The 15,595-nt window shown below is 29.6% G+C and overlaps 1 protein-coding gene across 1 annotated transcript in view; it reads right to left on the minus strand.

Annotated features, from left to right (window-relative positions):
- Positions 1 to 15,595, minus strand: part of LOC129953740 (cullin-5) — a 44,543-nt gene that overhangs the window by 21,799 nt on the left and 7,149 nt on the right. The window contains exon 4 of the mRNA XM_056067152.1: positions 12,398 to 12,518. Within this exon, the coding sequence (XP_055923127.1) occupies positions 12,398 to 12,518 (121 nt within the window). The remainder of the gene's footprint in view (positions 1 to 12,397; positions 12,519 to 15,595) is intronic.

The raw sequence follows: 15,595 nt of genomic DNA on the forward strand, positions 1-15,595 counted from the left end.
TCTGATACAATATCAATTGGCAGTTGAATAAGAAAAAAACAAAAAAAAAATACAATAAAAAACGACCTAATTTTAAGTAGTTATTAAGTTATTAAAAATTAAAAAGGAACTTTATAATGAATAAAAAAATATATAAAGTTAAATTGATCTTAGAGCCGAAAGGCATTAGAATTAAGTATTATTGTTTAATTAGAGTGTCCGTATGGGATCAGTAAGTTAGTTGTAGGTTATGGTTAATAAGGCTAGTTTTATGAATTTTTGTCTGGTTTTAAGTTTTAGAATTAATGAATACAAATTAAATTTTAAAAAAATGTGTTGGACTGTGATTCCAGAGGTCTAGTCTTCAATCCCTGTCTATGTCATTTAAATTTTTGTTCACACTGTCTCTTGCGAGGAATTGATAAATTCTCCAAGAGTACTTCTTATCATAAAAATTGATTTCTCAAATTGGGCGATTGGATTCGGCTTAAACTGTAGGTCCCCTCCATCCCTGAAAACAGTACTCGCACACAGGAATGGTTGAGAGTTATAAGTCACTAGCCCAAGTTCTCAATAAACTGTTCACAAACAATTTTTTTTAATAATAATAGGTCTATTGGGTATACGTCGAAAAAACGCATCTAGTATTCTACCACAATGGGGGTCATGTGGAAAGGAAAGAAGAAAGGAAGAAAAAAATAAAGGCTGTTTTAATAATTTCTTATCTCTTAAGAAATATGTTTATTAACAGTGATAATTAGAAATTTGTAGCTTCTTGTAGTACCAAAAAAGCAAAGTAAGTTACCTTGGATTATTTTTCAAAATTTCTATATGACGAGATGTCCGTGTGTATGTACGTTCGTACGACGCTCATTACGTCGTCAATATTTCAAGTAACAGTGGAGATATCGACTTTAATTAAGTTATACTATTATATTATATATTATGTTTTACAGATAATAACATCAAAGATGAATGAAGGACTTTAAAAAAAATGTATTGAATGTTTTTCTTACCATACCAATTTAAAAAAAGTGAACATTTTGGTTAGCCCAAAACATCTCACGAAGCAATATTGTTACCGACTTTAAATTTGATATTGTGTATTGTGTTTTGATACCAAGTTGAAATAATTTTGAAAAAAAATTAACTATCGGTTTGTTTTATAAATCAGAAAAACTGAAAAATATTTTACGAACAAAAAATTATATTATTTGTTCAAGATAATTATATGACATCTGATAAAATTTTAAGAAAAACCGATTTGACAATTTTGTTAACATAAAATAAAAACATTACTAAAATTTGGTAGGAATTGATTTTTGACTCAAATATCTTTTCGACATTCATTAAAATTTTAATAAAATTACAACTGTATTTTTTTCATAAATATTAAAATAGCAAAATTGGTAAAAACAAGTGTTCGATGACTACAAATTGATTTCATTTTCTTCTAAATTTTAAGAAAAATCGATAAAATAGTAGCTTTAGTAGTAAGAAATAAAAACTGCTGCTCAAATTGGTAATAATTGGTTTTCAATTAAAGATCACGTTTAGAAAAATAGTTTTTGAAAGCAAACTTTTTCATCATATAAAAAATATTGTTGGCAATTTTTATTAAAAAAAAGAAAGGAAAACCAAAAAATAACTGACAAAAAATGGTTTTTGACTAAAGTATTAGGAGGTAACTTAACATGTAATCTGTCGAATTGTCTTGATTAAAACTTTAAAACAACATTCACAACAATATTTTTTGTGAAATAAATAGTTTGAGGGTAAAAGGTACCTTTCCTTGTTCTCCTAACACTTGAGTCAAAAACCATTTTCATTCGTTTATAGTTCTGCTGCTAAAATTGGTAATAATTGGTTTTCAACTAAAGATCGTTTACAAAACTAGATTTTGAATGCAAACTATTTCATCATATAAAAAATATTGTTGGTAATTTTTATTAATTTGGATTGGATATATTTATTTAAGCAGAAAATATATTACATTGATATCTTAACCTTTATTGTACAATTTACAGATTTACGGTATATAACTACCTTGCTACTGACAATAAGAATAAACAGTATTTTAAGCAAATGAAAATGTAGACCAAAAAATATAGTGAAGGAAATGCTTCTAAAAACCTTCATTAAAAGAGTTGAAACTAATGGGAGGCGGTGAAGCTTTAGATAGAACCAAGCTTTGCAATATACTCAGGAAATAAATAATGAATAAGTAAATAGATACATACATAAATAAATGTTAAATAAATAGATGATAAAATAAATAAATAAATACAAAACAAATAAACAAATAAATAAATATAAGTCATAAATAAATAAATAAATAATAAGTTTTTAAACATTGAACATTAACAAAACGAATAGCGAAATAAATAAATAACTTTAAAAACAAATTAAAACAAATTAATTAAATAAATAAGTAATAAATAAATAAACAAGAATAAATAATAATTTTACAAATTAACAAATACTGGAAGAGTTTGGATACTTCACATTTTTTTTATAAAATATATAAATAAATAAATATACAAATAATTATCAAATTACAAATAAATATTATTATGTAATACATATATATGTATACGTACATTATTTTTTTTTATATATATTTATTAACTAGCCAGGTTTGCTATCAATTCGTTGTCGGAAGAATTGCATGCTATGTTATATCTCTCATAAAGCCTTGAAAGTCTTAACGATATAAGTTCAATATTACAAATTTGGTGCAGTTCTTCTGTCGAAAAATGTCTTGGAAGATTCAACATCAATTTCAAGACTTTATTTTGAATGATTTGTAACCTACGAACGTGACTTATAGCACATCTGCCCCATGCTGGAGAACCGTAAAATATTATTGCTTGAAATACAACTTTGTATATCAACAACTTGTTTTTCATGCTCAATTTAGATTTACGGTTGATGAAAGGGTATAAAACTTTTATTGTGATATTAACTTTTTTCACTATTTCTTGTACATGTAAGCCAAAAGTAAGGGTTTTATCGAGGTATACCCCAAGATATTTTGCACTTGTTTGCCAACCTGTACTCATTCCGCAAATAACTAGGTTATTACTTGGCAAAAAACAGGCTTTTCTTTTTCGAGTGAAAAAGACAGCCTGAGTTTTTGAAGCATTTATTTTTATTTTCCAAGCATTGCAGTAGCTTTGTATTTCATATAATGCAGATTGCAAGTTAGCTTCTATGAAGAAGCCAACTGAATCAGAAGAAAAGATACAGGTATCATCGGCAAAAATTGCTTTTTCACAGTTTGGGAAGGGAAATCATAAGTGTAAATATTGTATAAGATTGGACCAAGTACAGAGCCTTGAGGTACACCTGCACTTACATCAAAAGCATCAGAAAGGTTATTGTTTACAGTAACTCTAAATGTCCTGTTTCTCAAAAATGATTGTACAATCTTTATGAGATACTTTGGAAAGTTTAGAATCAAAAGCTTATGTAGCAAAGCGTCGTGCCAAACGGTGTCAATGTCAAGCAACATCGTACCTGTGCTTTTTCCTTCATTGAAATTTTTCTTAATATGATTGGTTATTCTATGTACTTGGTGAACTGAATTGTGGAAGGCGCGAAATCCAAACTGTTCTAGTGGAAGTATATCGTATCTCTCAACATGTGTTGTTATTTTTTTTTTAATTACTTGTTCAAAACATTTACTTAATGAGCTAAGTATACTGATCGGTCTGTAATTGCAAGGCATATCTGCAGATTTGCCTGGTTTTAAGAGTGGAATAATTTTAGCTAATTTCCAACTAACCGGAAAATAATTTAACTTAAAACAGGAGTTAAATAAGTACTGAATGTATTTAATTCCTGCTGTTGGAAGATTCTTAAGATACAAATTCTTAAGATTGTCAAAAGCTGCTGTTTTTCTGTTTCTAAGAGACAATAGTTTTAATATCATCTAAAGAGACCACATCATCTGGAGATTCAACATCTGAAAGATCTAAAGAACTAATGGAATGATTTACTAAAGTCTCATTAATGTTATTTGTGGTTCTATTGTCTGAATGATTGTTAGAAAAACTTTGTGCAAGTGCGTTTCCTTTTTCAAAATTAGACAGAACAATTGTATTTCCTATTTTTAAAGCAGGAACAAATGAATTTTTCTTTTTTATTATTTTTATAATGTTCCAAAATGGCTTAGTTCCAGTTTTTAAACTTTGAAGTTTTTGATTCCAAGTTCTGTTTCTGAAAGCGAGAATTTGATCTTTAATCAACGAGTTAAGAAACTTAATCTGCGAGATATAATACGGATCTCTAGTTCTTATCCACCTTCTACGATTGATGTTACGAATCTTGATAATTTGGACAATGTTTGAAGGTAGGTTATTACCTGTACTTGTTTTTTTGGAATTGCTTTATTAGCGCTTTCGAGGATAGCAGTTGTAAAATTTGAAACATCCATATCTATCTGTTGAACATTAAGTTCATCTAAATGAATGTTATTCATTATTCTTAACCTTGATCGCATTTCTCTTTTATATATAGACCAATTTGCATTTTTCAGATCTAAATAATAATTTCTTTGTTGTTAAGGTGAAACCAGAGTACGGATTAAAACTGGTAAATGGTTTGAGCCTATTTCTTTTATAACTTTAAGGTAAAAGATACTTTTTCTTGTTCTCCTAGCACTTAAGTCAAAAAACATTTTCATCAGTTTCTTGTTTTTTTGTAGGTTTTCCGGTTAAGAAAGTTGCCACTTAAATTAAAAAAAATAACTAAAAATTACCAAACTTTTTTTTAACGAGATTTTTAATCAAAAATCGATTTTCACCAATTTTAGTAGCATTTCTTGAAAGGTTTATTATATATTATATGTATAATATTAATAATTATTATATTAATTTGCATGAAAAAAACTTACTGCTGGTTTTCATTGAATATTGAAAACAATATTTTTTATAAGATAAAATTAGTTTGAAGCCAATATCTTTAACTTCTGAAAAGATATTTGAGTGGAAAATAAATGTTTACCAAGTTTTTGTATTGTTTTCTGTGTTTTTAATTTTTCGTAAAAAAAACCGTCAAGTCGATATTTCACAAATTTTACTGTATGTTCAAAACTACTTATCAAAACCATAAGATGAAATTATTTTGAAGCCAATATATACAATTTTTAAAAGGTATTCAAGTCGCAAATCAAATTTTACTAAATTTTAGTAATGTTTTTTTGTAGGTTTTTATTTTTTGAAAAAAAAAAATGTCAATTCGATTTTTCTCAAAATTTAACCAGATGTCAATAAAGATATTCTTCGTTGCATACAATTACTTTGGAGATAAGTAATTTTTTGTTCGTAAAATATTCGACGTGAGAATTATTTTGTTCGATTTATAAAAACACGTTAATTGATTTTTTACAACAATATACTAGTTTTGTATCACGTTATATCGTATAATACAAAATTTAATTCAAGTCGTAAGCGTTATTGTTACGTGAGATATATTGAGTTAACCAAAATGTTCGCGTTTTTTTAAATTACAATAATAAATTGGGTGGCGCAACAGTCCGTTGAGAACTAGGGCCTAGTGCCTTACAAATCTCAACCATTCTTGTGTGCGAGTAATGTTCTCACACTGATGGAGGGGACCTATAGTTTTAAAACGAATCCGACCGGTTAATTTGAGAAAGCAGTTTACATGACTAGAATTACTCTTGGAGAATTTGTCAATTCCTCGCAAAAAAAAACTTTAGATGGCTAGGCAGGGATCGAATTCAAGACCTCTGGCATAAAAATCCACCACACTAACCATCATGCTATGACAAAAAACCACCCGCTCAATTTTTTTAAGAGTCCTTTTGTTAATATCTATATAACAAAATTTATTTGTTTATTACTGGTTATTAAGATATGTTATGTACAAATAAAAATGCATCGCGAACGTACGAATGTACAAACGCACGTGCATACAGTCATTCCTCCAAAAATCTTTTATTTTGATTATAGGAACCTTCAAACGTCGGGAATTTTTAAAATTTCAATTCGACAAATCGGGCCGAATACAATAACTTCTTAGGGTATGTTCATTAAAACAATATTTTGTGTAAGAAAAAAATGTAAGTTCATTTTTTTTTTGTCATAATACTTGAGTCGAAAATCTTATGTTAACAACAAAATTTTGCATAGCATTAGCATTGAATTATTTTAAAGTCAATGCCTTACCAATTTTGTGAAGTATTTTTCTAAGATTCTTATTTGTTATAATGAAACCGACAGTTTTCTAATTTTAATAAATGTTAAACAATTTTTTTTTATAATATGTTAGCTGACCCTGACACGCTTTGTAAACTATTTAAAAGAAATGGAAAAGAAAATCGCCATTTTGAAATACTCGAGCGCGTCAGATTTTGATATATATGATTCATGTATGTACCCTAAACGTGTTGCCTCTTAATCTGACGATTATCTGGAGGGATTCGCCAAATCTGACAATGGAAAGATTTTTTGTTTTTTATTATTATATTATTATTTTTTTCTTGCTTAAGTATTTGACTTAAATTAATTTTTCTTAAATCCAGCTTATTTAAAAAAGAAACTTTGCATGCACCCCATCTTGCATCCATCGCGCCTTTCACCCTCCCCACCTTGCACATACTGTACCTTGGACCCACTCCAAATCCTATAGTGTGCCGAAGCAGGGGGGGTTGCAGGGAGCGATTGCTCCCATACACACCTCGGTGTGGCGTACACCCAAACTCGCACATACCCCACTGTTGCATACACCCACACTCATACCTACTATTGTTACTATCAAAATAAAACCACTCAAGCAAAAAAAAAAGAATTAAATTAAAATAGTAGTTGTAGTTATTTTCAATTTTTTCAAAAACTAAAAGACATAAAATCATCTAGTTTTCGATTTTGATCAAAAACAATTAAGAGCAATAAATAAAAACAATGGTAGATAATCTTGAAGTATTGAAAAATTACACTTTAAACCTTTTTTTTAACTTTTTTTACTCAAATTTTGAGTTTAAAATTAAATTTTTCAAAAACTACGCATAGTTCTGACTTAAATTAAAAACTGGCTAATAAAACAGAATGTTGGCTTTAAAAAAATTTATAAATCTTAATTGTAAGTATCACCGTTATATGTTAATTATTTTTTCCATTTTAAATAATAATTTTTTTAAATTGCCCCTCCCCTCACTTCGGCTAACGGAAATCATCAGATTATATATTATTTGTGAACGTTAAATTATTACCATCAAAATAAAAAAAAATTTAGCCACGCTCGAGAAAGTCAAGATGACGTTTTTTTTTACAAGTTTGTAACCCGCCTACTCGTTATCGTCAATCGAAAATTGTCAGATTAGTGGAATATACACTTTTTAGCATATAACTAGCTTACCCTACCTTAATCTTACGCGCTCGAGAATTTCAGATGATCAATTTTTTTTACTAATCTGATCCTTTATCCTTGAAGCGCGGCCACATATACGGGGCTAATACTTTGTGGAGGTATTCAATGGGGTACTAGGTACCTCCCTGTATATTAATCTGCCGCTCTGTATTAAATCCCAAAATCCCTTCTTGGGCTCCCCTACTATTGGTATTATTGCTCCTGATCAGTTACAACACAAGGGCTTAAATCGTAAGGGTTTTTACAGCTTCAAGGCAATAATAGTAAGATTTTTTATTGGTAAACCATTTTGAATAACAAACATATTTATATATTTGTGTACAGATTTGTGACCATAATATGAATATTCGTTATGTTGATCCCAGATTTTCTGGTTCGACTCATGATTCATTTAGTGGAATGCAAGTAAACTAAAAGATATTTTAGAAAAATATTGGCGAAATAGAAAGCGATCTATGTATCTGGATGTATACACTAATTTTTGCTTTGGAATTATTATTCTTAAAATACTAATAATGTAATTGTTTAAGAGATTCTGCCTATCCTCTGCAGCCCTACTTGCTAAGACCATTCATAAATTTAGATGCCAATCCTAGAAAAACATTATTCAATTTATTGCATGCAAAAGCACGAAACATTATAGAAAGAACCATTGGGCTTCTTAAAAGCCGGTTCAGTTCTATACTAAATAAAAGAAAGTTACTCTATTCTCCAGAAAAGCAATAATAATAGTCAACGTTGCTTGTGCTTCCTACAATATCACCCGTAGATAAAACATAGCTGATCCGGAGACAATAGAAATAGAAAATATAAACTCGCAGGACATACCAGTTGAACCATTTAAAAATAAAGTTTTCAACAACAGCAAGAAGCTCAGCGAATAAGAAATTTCTAGAGTCCAGATAAGAGATTAAATTATAGAAAAAGTATTAATAAACAAAGCCTTTTGACTTTATTTTATTCATGTTTTCATATAGAGGTACATTTGGGTACACTTAAATGATAATTTATCACAACGTCACATTAGGTATAAATAGGTAGGGGCTTTTCAAACATAAATAATAATAAAAAAAAAAAAAAAAAATACGTACATATACAGGGTGTCCCATAAGTAATGGTCCAAACTGTGTATGATGAATGGTCAGGCCATGAGCTACCAGAATTTGGTAACTTGACTATACCGCATCTAAACGGTTTTCGAGTAACGGTTGTTTTAATGAAATTTTCAAAAACACCTACTTTTAGTTGGCTTTTCAATCACCCTGTCCACAAATGATTTTTGTTTTTACTATATGTTAATATTTTACAATTTTCAATAAACCTTCAATATTGTTGCATTTAAAAAATTCAAATTTTCGTCCCTATTTTGCAAAATATTAAACTTAAGTTTTTACATTGAACTTTAAAATAGTTTTATTTAAAAAAAATCATATTACACAATACTGGTTACTGTTTTTAAGAACTTAATTGATTTTTTAGCTTTTCAAAAAGGTATAAAACATTACAAAGCTGGCTTTGGTTCAAAAGTTATAAACATTTTAATTTAATAAGTCACCATTTAAAAAACAAGCAAGCAAGTTAAAAACAATAACTAGTATTATGTAATATGATTTTTTTAATAAAACTATTTTAAAGTTCGATATAAAAATTAAGTTTGATAAGATTATCATTTTAACTACTAATATTTTGCAGAATAGGGCCGAAAATTTTTTAAATGCAACAACATTGAAGGTTTTTTCAAAATTGAAAAATATTAACATATAGTAAAAACAAAAATCATTTGTGGACAGGGTGATTGAAAAACCGACTAAAAGTAGGTGTTTTTGAAAATTTCATTAAAACAACCGTTAATCGAAAACCGTTGAGATGCGGTATAGACAAGTTACCAAATTCTGGTAGTTCATGACCTGACCATTCATCATATACAGTTTGGATCATTACTAATGTAACACCCTGTATATCAACATCACTTTTTAACTTGTAAGATAATAAATATAAATATATATTAGGTAAATAAAAAATCACTTTAAAAAAAAGAACATAAATAAATAATTAAATAAAGCAAAAACACAAAACAAACGTAGTATTAATTTCATACAAAACAGATTAATTATAAACTTAACTCAAATATCCTTTTTCATTTGTAATTCAGTTTTGTTTAGCTTTATTTCAATGTTTTCTTTGTGACGTCAATTCTTTTCAATATTTCCCTTTTCTTTTCTGAGTTCATAATTTTGTCTGGTATACCTAGCTATTTCCGAAAGATTCTTTTCAATTGATTTCGATACCTTTTCAAGATCTGCCTGGGTCCCAGCCTGAGTTTGTAACAATAACTCAGAGTCCTTGCATTGGAATTGTTGATTCCTGTTGATCTGTTAAAACTTGGCAAGGAACTTTGTTGTGCAGATGATTCTTGGTCGAGCTCCGTTGCACTTTGCATCAATGAGTTTTGTTCAACCTGTTTATAGTCCTCAAAGACAATACTAATCTCTTTTTGAAATTCGGTTGAAATTAAAGCCTTTGAATTTATGCCAAAGCAATTGCCTTGTGCATTGACTGCCTGGCTCAGACTAAGAAGCATGTCTGCTGCTTGCTCCAAAGGAGACAAAGGCACCTGGCACCTGTTCAAGCATTTTAAAGTTGTGCTTGCATTTACGCGAATTTTACATTCGCACAATATAAATAACATCGCGATCATAAATTGACATTTAAGCTTTCCCATCTTTTAAATTGAATCAAACTGCACACGGTGTATACATTTGATTAAAATCGGTTTAGTAGTTTAGGAGTCCATCGCGGACAAACATCGTGACACATAATTTATTACATATTAAGATTTGTTTGAAGGCCATAACTTCAGTGTTGCAGAGTCGAAAATTAATTTTTAACAACTTTTAGTAGCGTTTTTCACGTTTTTATTTTTTGAAAAAAAAGTTACTTAGATTGTTCCCAATTTTTTTAGGTATCAAAAACGGTTTTCTTCATTGCATAAAATGATTTTGTAGCATCCACCCAATTGTTTTGAAAATCCTTTCTACATCTTCCGATGTTAAAAACAAAATCTTCAAAACTAGAGATATGGACGACGAAAAATAGTATCCCCAAAGTACGCACACTCGTTAGCACATACAACTGTCTTTGATTAAGAATCTAGGATTCTTAAAACATCGAAAAATGTCAATGACAATATCTTCTTATGACAAGTTAATAAAATTATAAAATTGAAATGTAATTTATAAATTTATTTCCCAAGCCATTGATGAAATACAATAATCCTTGTTAAATTTGACGCAACTTTAAACATTATACAATTTAATTCTTGGGTAGATATATGTACATATGTAGATACCTAAGATTAACATAAGATTATTTAGAAAAAATACATGTATTTGTACTTTGTAATATTTTACATACTCGTAAGAAGATACATGCATAGATATATTTTTAGCAAATAAGGTATTTCGTTACAATGTAATTGATTAAACCGGATTAGATTTTTAGTATTATGTACGATCAATGCTCTATTCGCTTCGATAGATTCGTCCCTTTAGTTTTTTAATATTCTCTTCTTGAATAGTAAGTAAAAGGTAAGTACCCAAAAAAGATAAGTTTGTTGCTTCATTCCTTTCGCATACGCATAACCAAATAATTTTCTGTACATCAGCCTAACTAGGAATAAATGTTAAAAAAAAAAACAAAGTAGTAATATCGAAAAAAAAGTTAGTCTCCACCTTCAAAAAATTGTAATTTTTTAAAACCTGTTTTTTTAATATATTGTTATAGTAAATAATTTATCTCGGAATCAACAAAAGAAAGTTGCTGCACGGGGACTTTTTGGAGTATGTGTATATTTATGCATTTACATTTTATTAAGATACTAATTTACATACATTTCTGGTCTAGTTACTTCACATTAAAGATAATGAAAACGAACAGCAAAAGGCAATAATTAATAGCAACAAATTGTTGAGAGCAGATGGAGGGGTCATATTTCTGTTTGAAGGAGAAAAAATCTATTAAAACGCTGGAATCCGCTGGTAGAGTTTTCATAAATTAAAAAGGCAAGAGATGAATTTCTTAGCATATTTGAATGCCAAAATTTCTTGCTTTGGAGACTTTAATGCCGAAGACATTAAATCCTAATCGATTCTCAAGTCATTCTCAACGTAAATGTATAAGATAAGAAACAAGTTAATTGCTAAAAGGCCTAAGAGTACACAAAAAATTGTACTTAATATTGTTATTTTAAGTATATAACAATTATATACGTTTATATTATATAAAAACAAAAATGGTAAGAAAAAAAAATTTATGTTTTATTCTGCTAACAATATTAGTGGCCGTTCTGCAATAAAGTTAAATTTAAAGGTCATTTAGTTTGGCTGAAAAACATAACGTAAAAGTGCTAAGCTAATTACGTGAAGTGTATATTTTTGGTGAAATTATTTACACTATGTTTCGTGAGTTATTTCTTTTTCTTGAATAATATATCTGTTGATTCACGTTTTAACGATTTTTAATTTTTCAAAAAGGCCTTAGACAAAATTTTCAAAATACGGCATACGGACTCAGCCGTGTTGACTAATTTTTTGATTTTTTGTTTTAAATTTTCATTCAATAAGTTTATTCATTAGATGTTTTACTTCGTACAAACCTTTGTTAAAATAGTGGTTTTTAGTATTAGTCTCTATGCAGTAGAAAATTTAAACGAAAAGAACTCAACCCTAGTGTACACTCGCTGTCATCTACAAACATTAAACCATATACTGATAACTTATCGGTGTTATAAGAAAATATTGGCATTTTTATCCAAAGTTCATAGGTCTTGCACCGTTATTAATGTAATACATATAGAAATCATCAAAATTAAAAAGGAAATCAATATTTTCACCTTTAATAGTGACTGTGGGGCATAATACTTGCATAATTAAAGTTAAATTAATATTGACCATTCACAAAATTCATAATGTACTTATACGGTTTAAATAATAATTCAAGTAATCTTTAACTGAACAAATAATACCTTTATATCTTGAAACATTCTTGCTAATCTATTAACGTAATCTGCAGGCATTCCGACTTCACGAAGCCATTCTACGATATCCTCTTCCTTTTCGCTATCTGCACTTGTGCCCAGTATTAGCCTTAAAGTAGAAATATAAAAGAATGTTAAAATGTTATTTTCTGAAATAAAAAGTAATTTCTTAGTAAGCACTTTTAAAAGAAACACTAGCTCTGGCAAGTGGATGTGGATTTTATAGGTATGCACATTTAAGAAAAAACTACAACTTTTTTAATATATAAAATTCTCTTGTCATAGTGCAAGGGGTCTAAGAACCTATCGCCCCTATGCCGTAATCACAGGCATCGGCATCGAGTATAAGTCAACCCTCTGGTTGCAGATAGCCTAGTAACGGGAAAAAGATTAATCGTTTTTACCTCACCTAAAGCCTTTTTTAATTAAATGAAATTGTACGTTTTTTCTCTGTAAGTTTATTAAGGGTACGTGGCAGAAAATTGAGGTAGGTACAAACTGGCGATAATAAGAACAAAGAGTCGGCCAGCGTTGAACTGCTTTAATCTGCGTGGGATCTGGTGATAGGGCATTACGGCTCAGTACGTGACCCAAGAACTTGACTTCCTTCTGAAAACAATTGCATTTAGTAGAAAATAAATGTCAGGCTCGAATTTCTTAAGCAGTTGTAAACAGAAAGCATCAGGATAGGGAGCATTATGTTGGAAAGAATTACCGTGCAAGAGAATGTCGTCTAAATAAGGAAGGCAAACTTCTAATGTGGTTGGAGCGTTTGTTAAGCCGAAACTAATAACAACAAACTGGCGGAGACCATTTCATGTAAAAAAAACACTTTTTTGACGGTCATCAGGATGCACCTGATTGCCTGATTAACAAAAACAGCATTACAAATTATTGTTTCTGTTCGAAGAGGAATCACCACGTCACCAGAGAATCGCTGGAAGCTGATTTATTAGCTGGAGACTTCACTTCAGTATCTCTTTCACATATCATTCAAATTGTCCGTCTGCAAACAAAATGTTTTAGATGAAAAGTTCAACATTCCCTTAAAAACTTCATACCGAGTATATCATCGCAGCCTGCGGAAAGGGGAACACCAACAAATATCAATTTAATGCGTCGTTTTAATCGAGCAAGTGTAATTTCTATATTCCAATAATAAGAGCTTTGAAGCGAATTACCACATAAGATTTGCAGACTTACGTTTGTAGAAAGATGACGTGCTTTGGGAGGAATAGCCGATCGACTCACCAAGAAAACAGTTGACAACGTATTAAATAACATTTGTAAACATAATTTGCCGACTTGCATGGGAACAATGAAATCTGTCTGACGTTTCGTTGTGTGAAGCTATAAATTTGAGGTCGAGTACCTAGATGTAATAAGCGTGGCCCTTCACTGCTGATTGCTGGTCGCTTCTCGACACATCATTTCAAAATTATTTTTTTCTTTAATTTTTCGTGTTTGGTGGGTGTCTCTCGGAACAGTTTTGGTTAATGTTTGAACGAAGTGTTGAATGAACAATGTGTTTTTCTTGGCTTACAAACCTGAGCTTCAAAGCAAGCACTTGCTAATCGTAATCAGAACGGTCAGCGGAATCCAAATTAGCAAGCCCTGCTACGGTTTCACCACGGAGCGGAGTAGTGAAGCAAGTGCTTGAGCTTTTTGTTGCGACGACCACTTGTTGGCTTCGACGATTACGTATTTATGAAAAAATCAAACTCTTTATTTGCAAAGGTGGTTCCATTTATAGTTTTAAGTTCCTCTGATTGTCACTGCTGCTCTTGTTATTTTGGTTATGACTCTGATGTTTAACATCAGCGCTTAAATGGTTAATTTTAGACATCCAATATACAGTAATATTCAGTAAAAAATCAAATAAGACATTGTCAACCTTACTTCCTAGGCCATAAATAATTATTATTACTAAATTTTGCAAGTTAGCACACCCCATTTATAAATACGATAGATAAAGAATAAATTGTGTCAACAAACGAGAGAAATAAGTTACGTCACGTCTAAATCATCATCATGTCCGGCAACGAGATCTGTTGTTACTTTTTTTTGATTCATCGCTCCTATTATGTTCCTAAATGTAAATTGTCCAAATGGCTATTATGTTCCCAAATGTTCCTAATGGCTATTATGTTACTTTCATTGGCAATACTTAAGTTAAACTTCAAATTCAATTCAGTAGCAGTAGCCAGTGAAAACCAACTTTTTATTTTAAGTACTCTATTGCTCTTAATTTATAATTTGTATTGATTCTCTGAGCGAAACATGAAAGTAGTTTGTGTCTTGTTGCTTATGACTCTATTTTCGGACTAACTTATGATGGATACAGAAATTTAAATCAAAGATCAAATTCGAATGCAAAACTATATTGTATTTTTTTGGAAGAATATTTTGATGACAAAGAATATTATGCTTTGCATTCAATGCAACAAGATATTTTATTTATCTTAAAGTTTTGATGAAAACAAAGAATAATCTATACGTTGCATAAAGTACAACTTTACACAAATAACAAAATGCGATCTCTTATAAATGAAACAGAATACAACACATTCACTAAGAAACAAAACTTTATGCGCACCACGAAATAGAAACACTTATATAAAACAAACTCATACTATTAAAATTTCGAAGCTCAAAGAAACTCTCATTTACAATATGGGAATAATATTCAATGAAGAGTGGTTTGTTAACAAAACTGATATTCAATTTAAAACAGAGATTAAATGGCTTCTCTCTTTAGGAGAAAAATGTCCAATACCCATTAACAATGAAAACTTTTCATCCATACACATAATTACAGACGTAGAACAAAGTATTAGAACAATAGAAAATGAAAGAGAAAAAGTAATAGCCAGGCCAACAATAGCACACAAAGTCATTGATCATAAGAGAAACATAAAAAACACTACAGTAGAAAAATTCATTCTAAAGGTATACCAAAAAACACAAAACATTTCTGCACGCACATAAAAATAAAATAATAATAACAAAAGCTGACAAAGGAAGTAAAACAGTAATAATGTACAAGGAAGATTATAATAATAAAATAAATGAACTCTTAGAAGACAGAAACACTTACAAAACTATAAGAACAGATCCAACTCAAAAACTATAATGAAATCGTAGATTATCTTTTTAAAAGTAATCACATAGACCAATGGCAAACAA

The sequence above is a fragment of the Eupeodes corollae genome, chromosome 1 (genome assembly GCF_945859685.1).
Source record: "Eupeodes corollae chromosome 1, idEupCoro1.1, whole genome shotgun sequence".
NCBI lineage: Eukaryota > Metazoa > Arthropoda > Insecta > Diptera > Syrphidae > Eupeodes > Eupeodes corollae.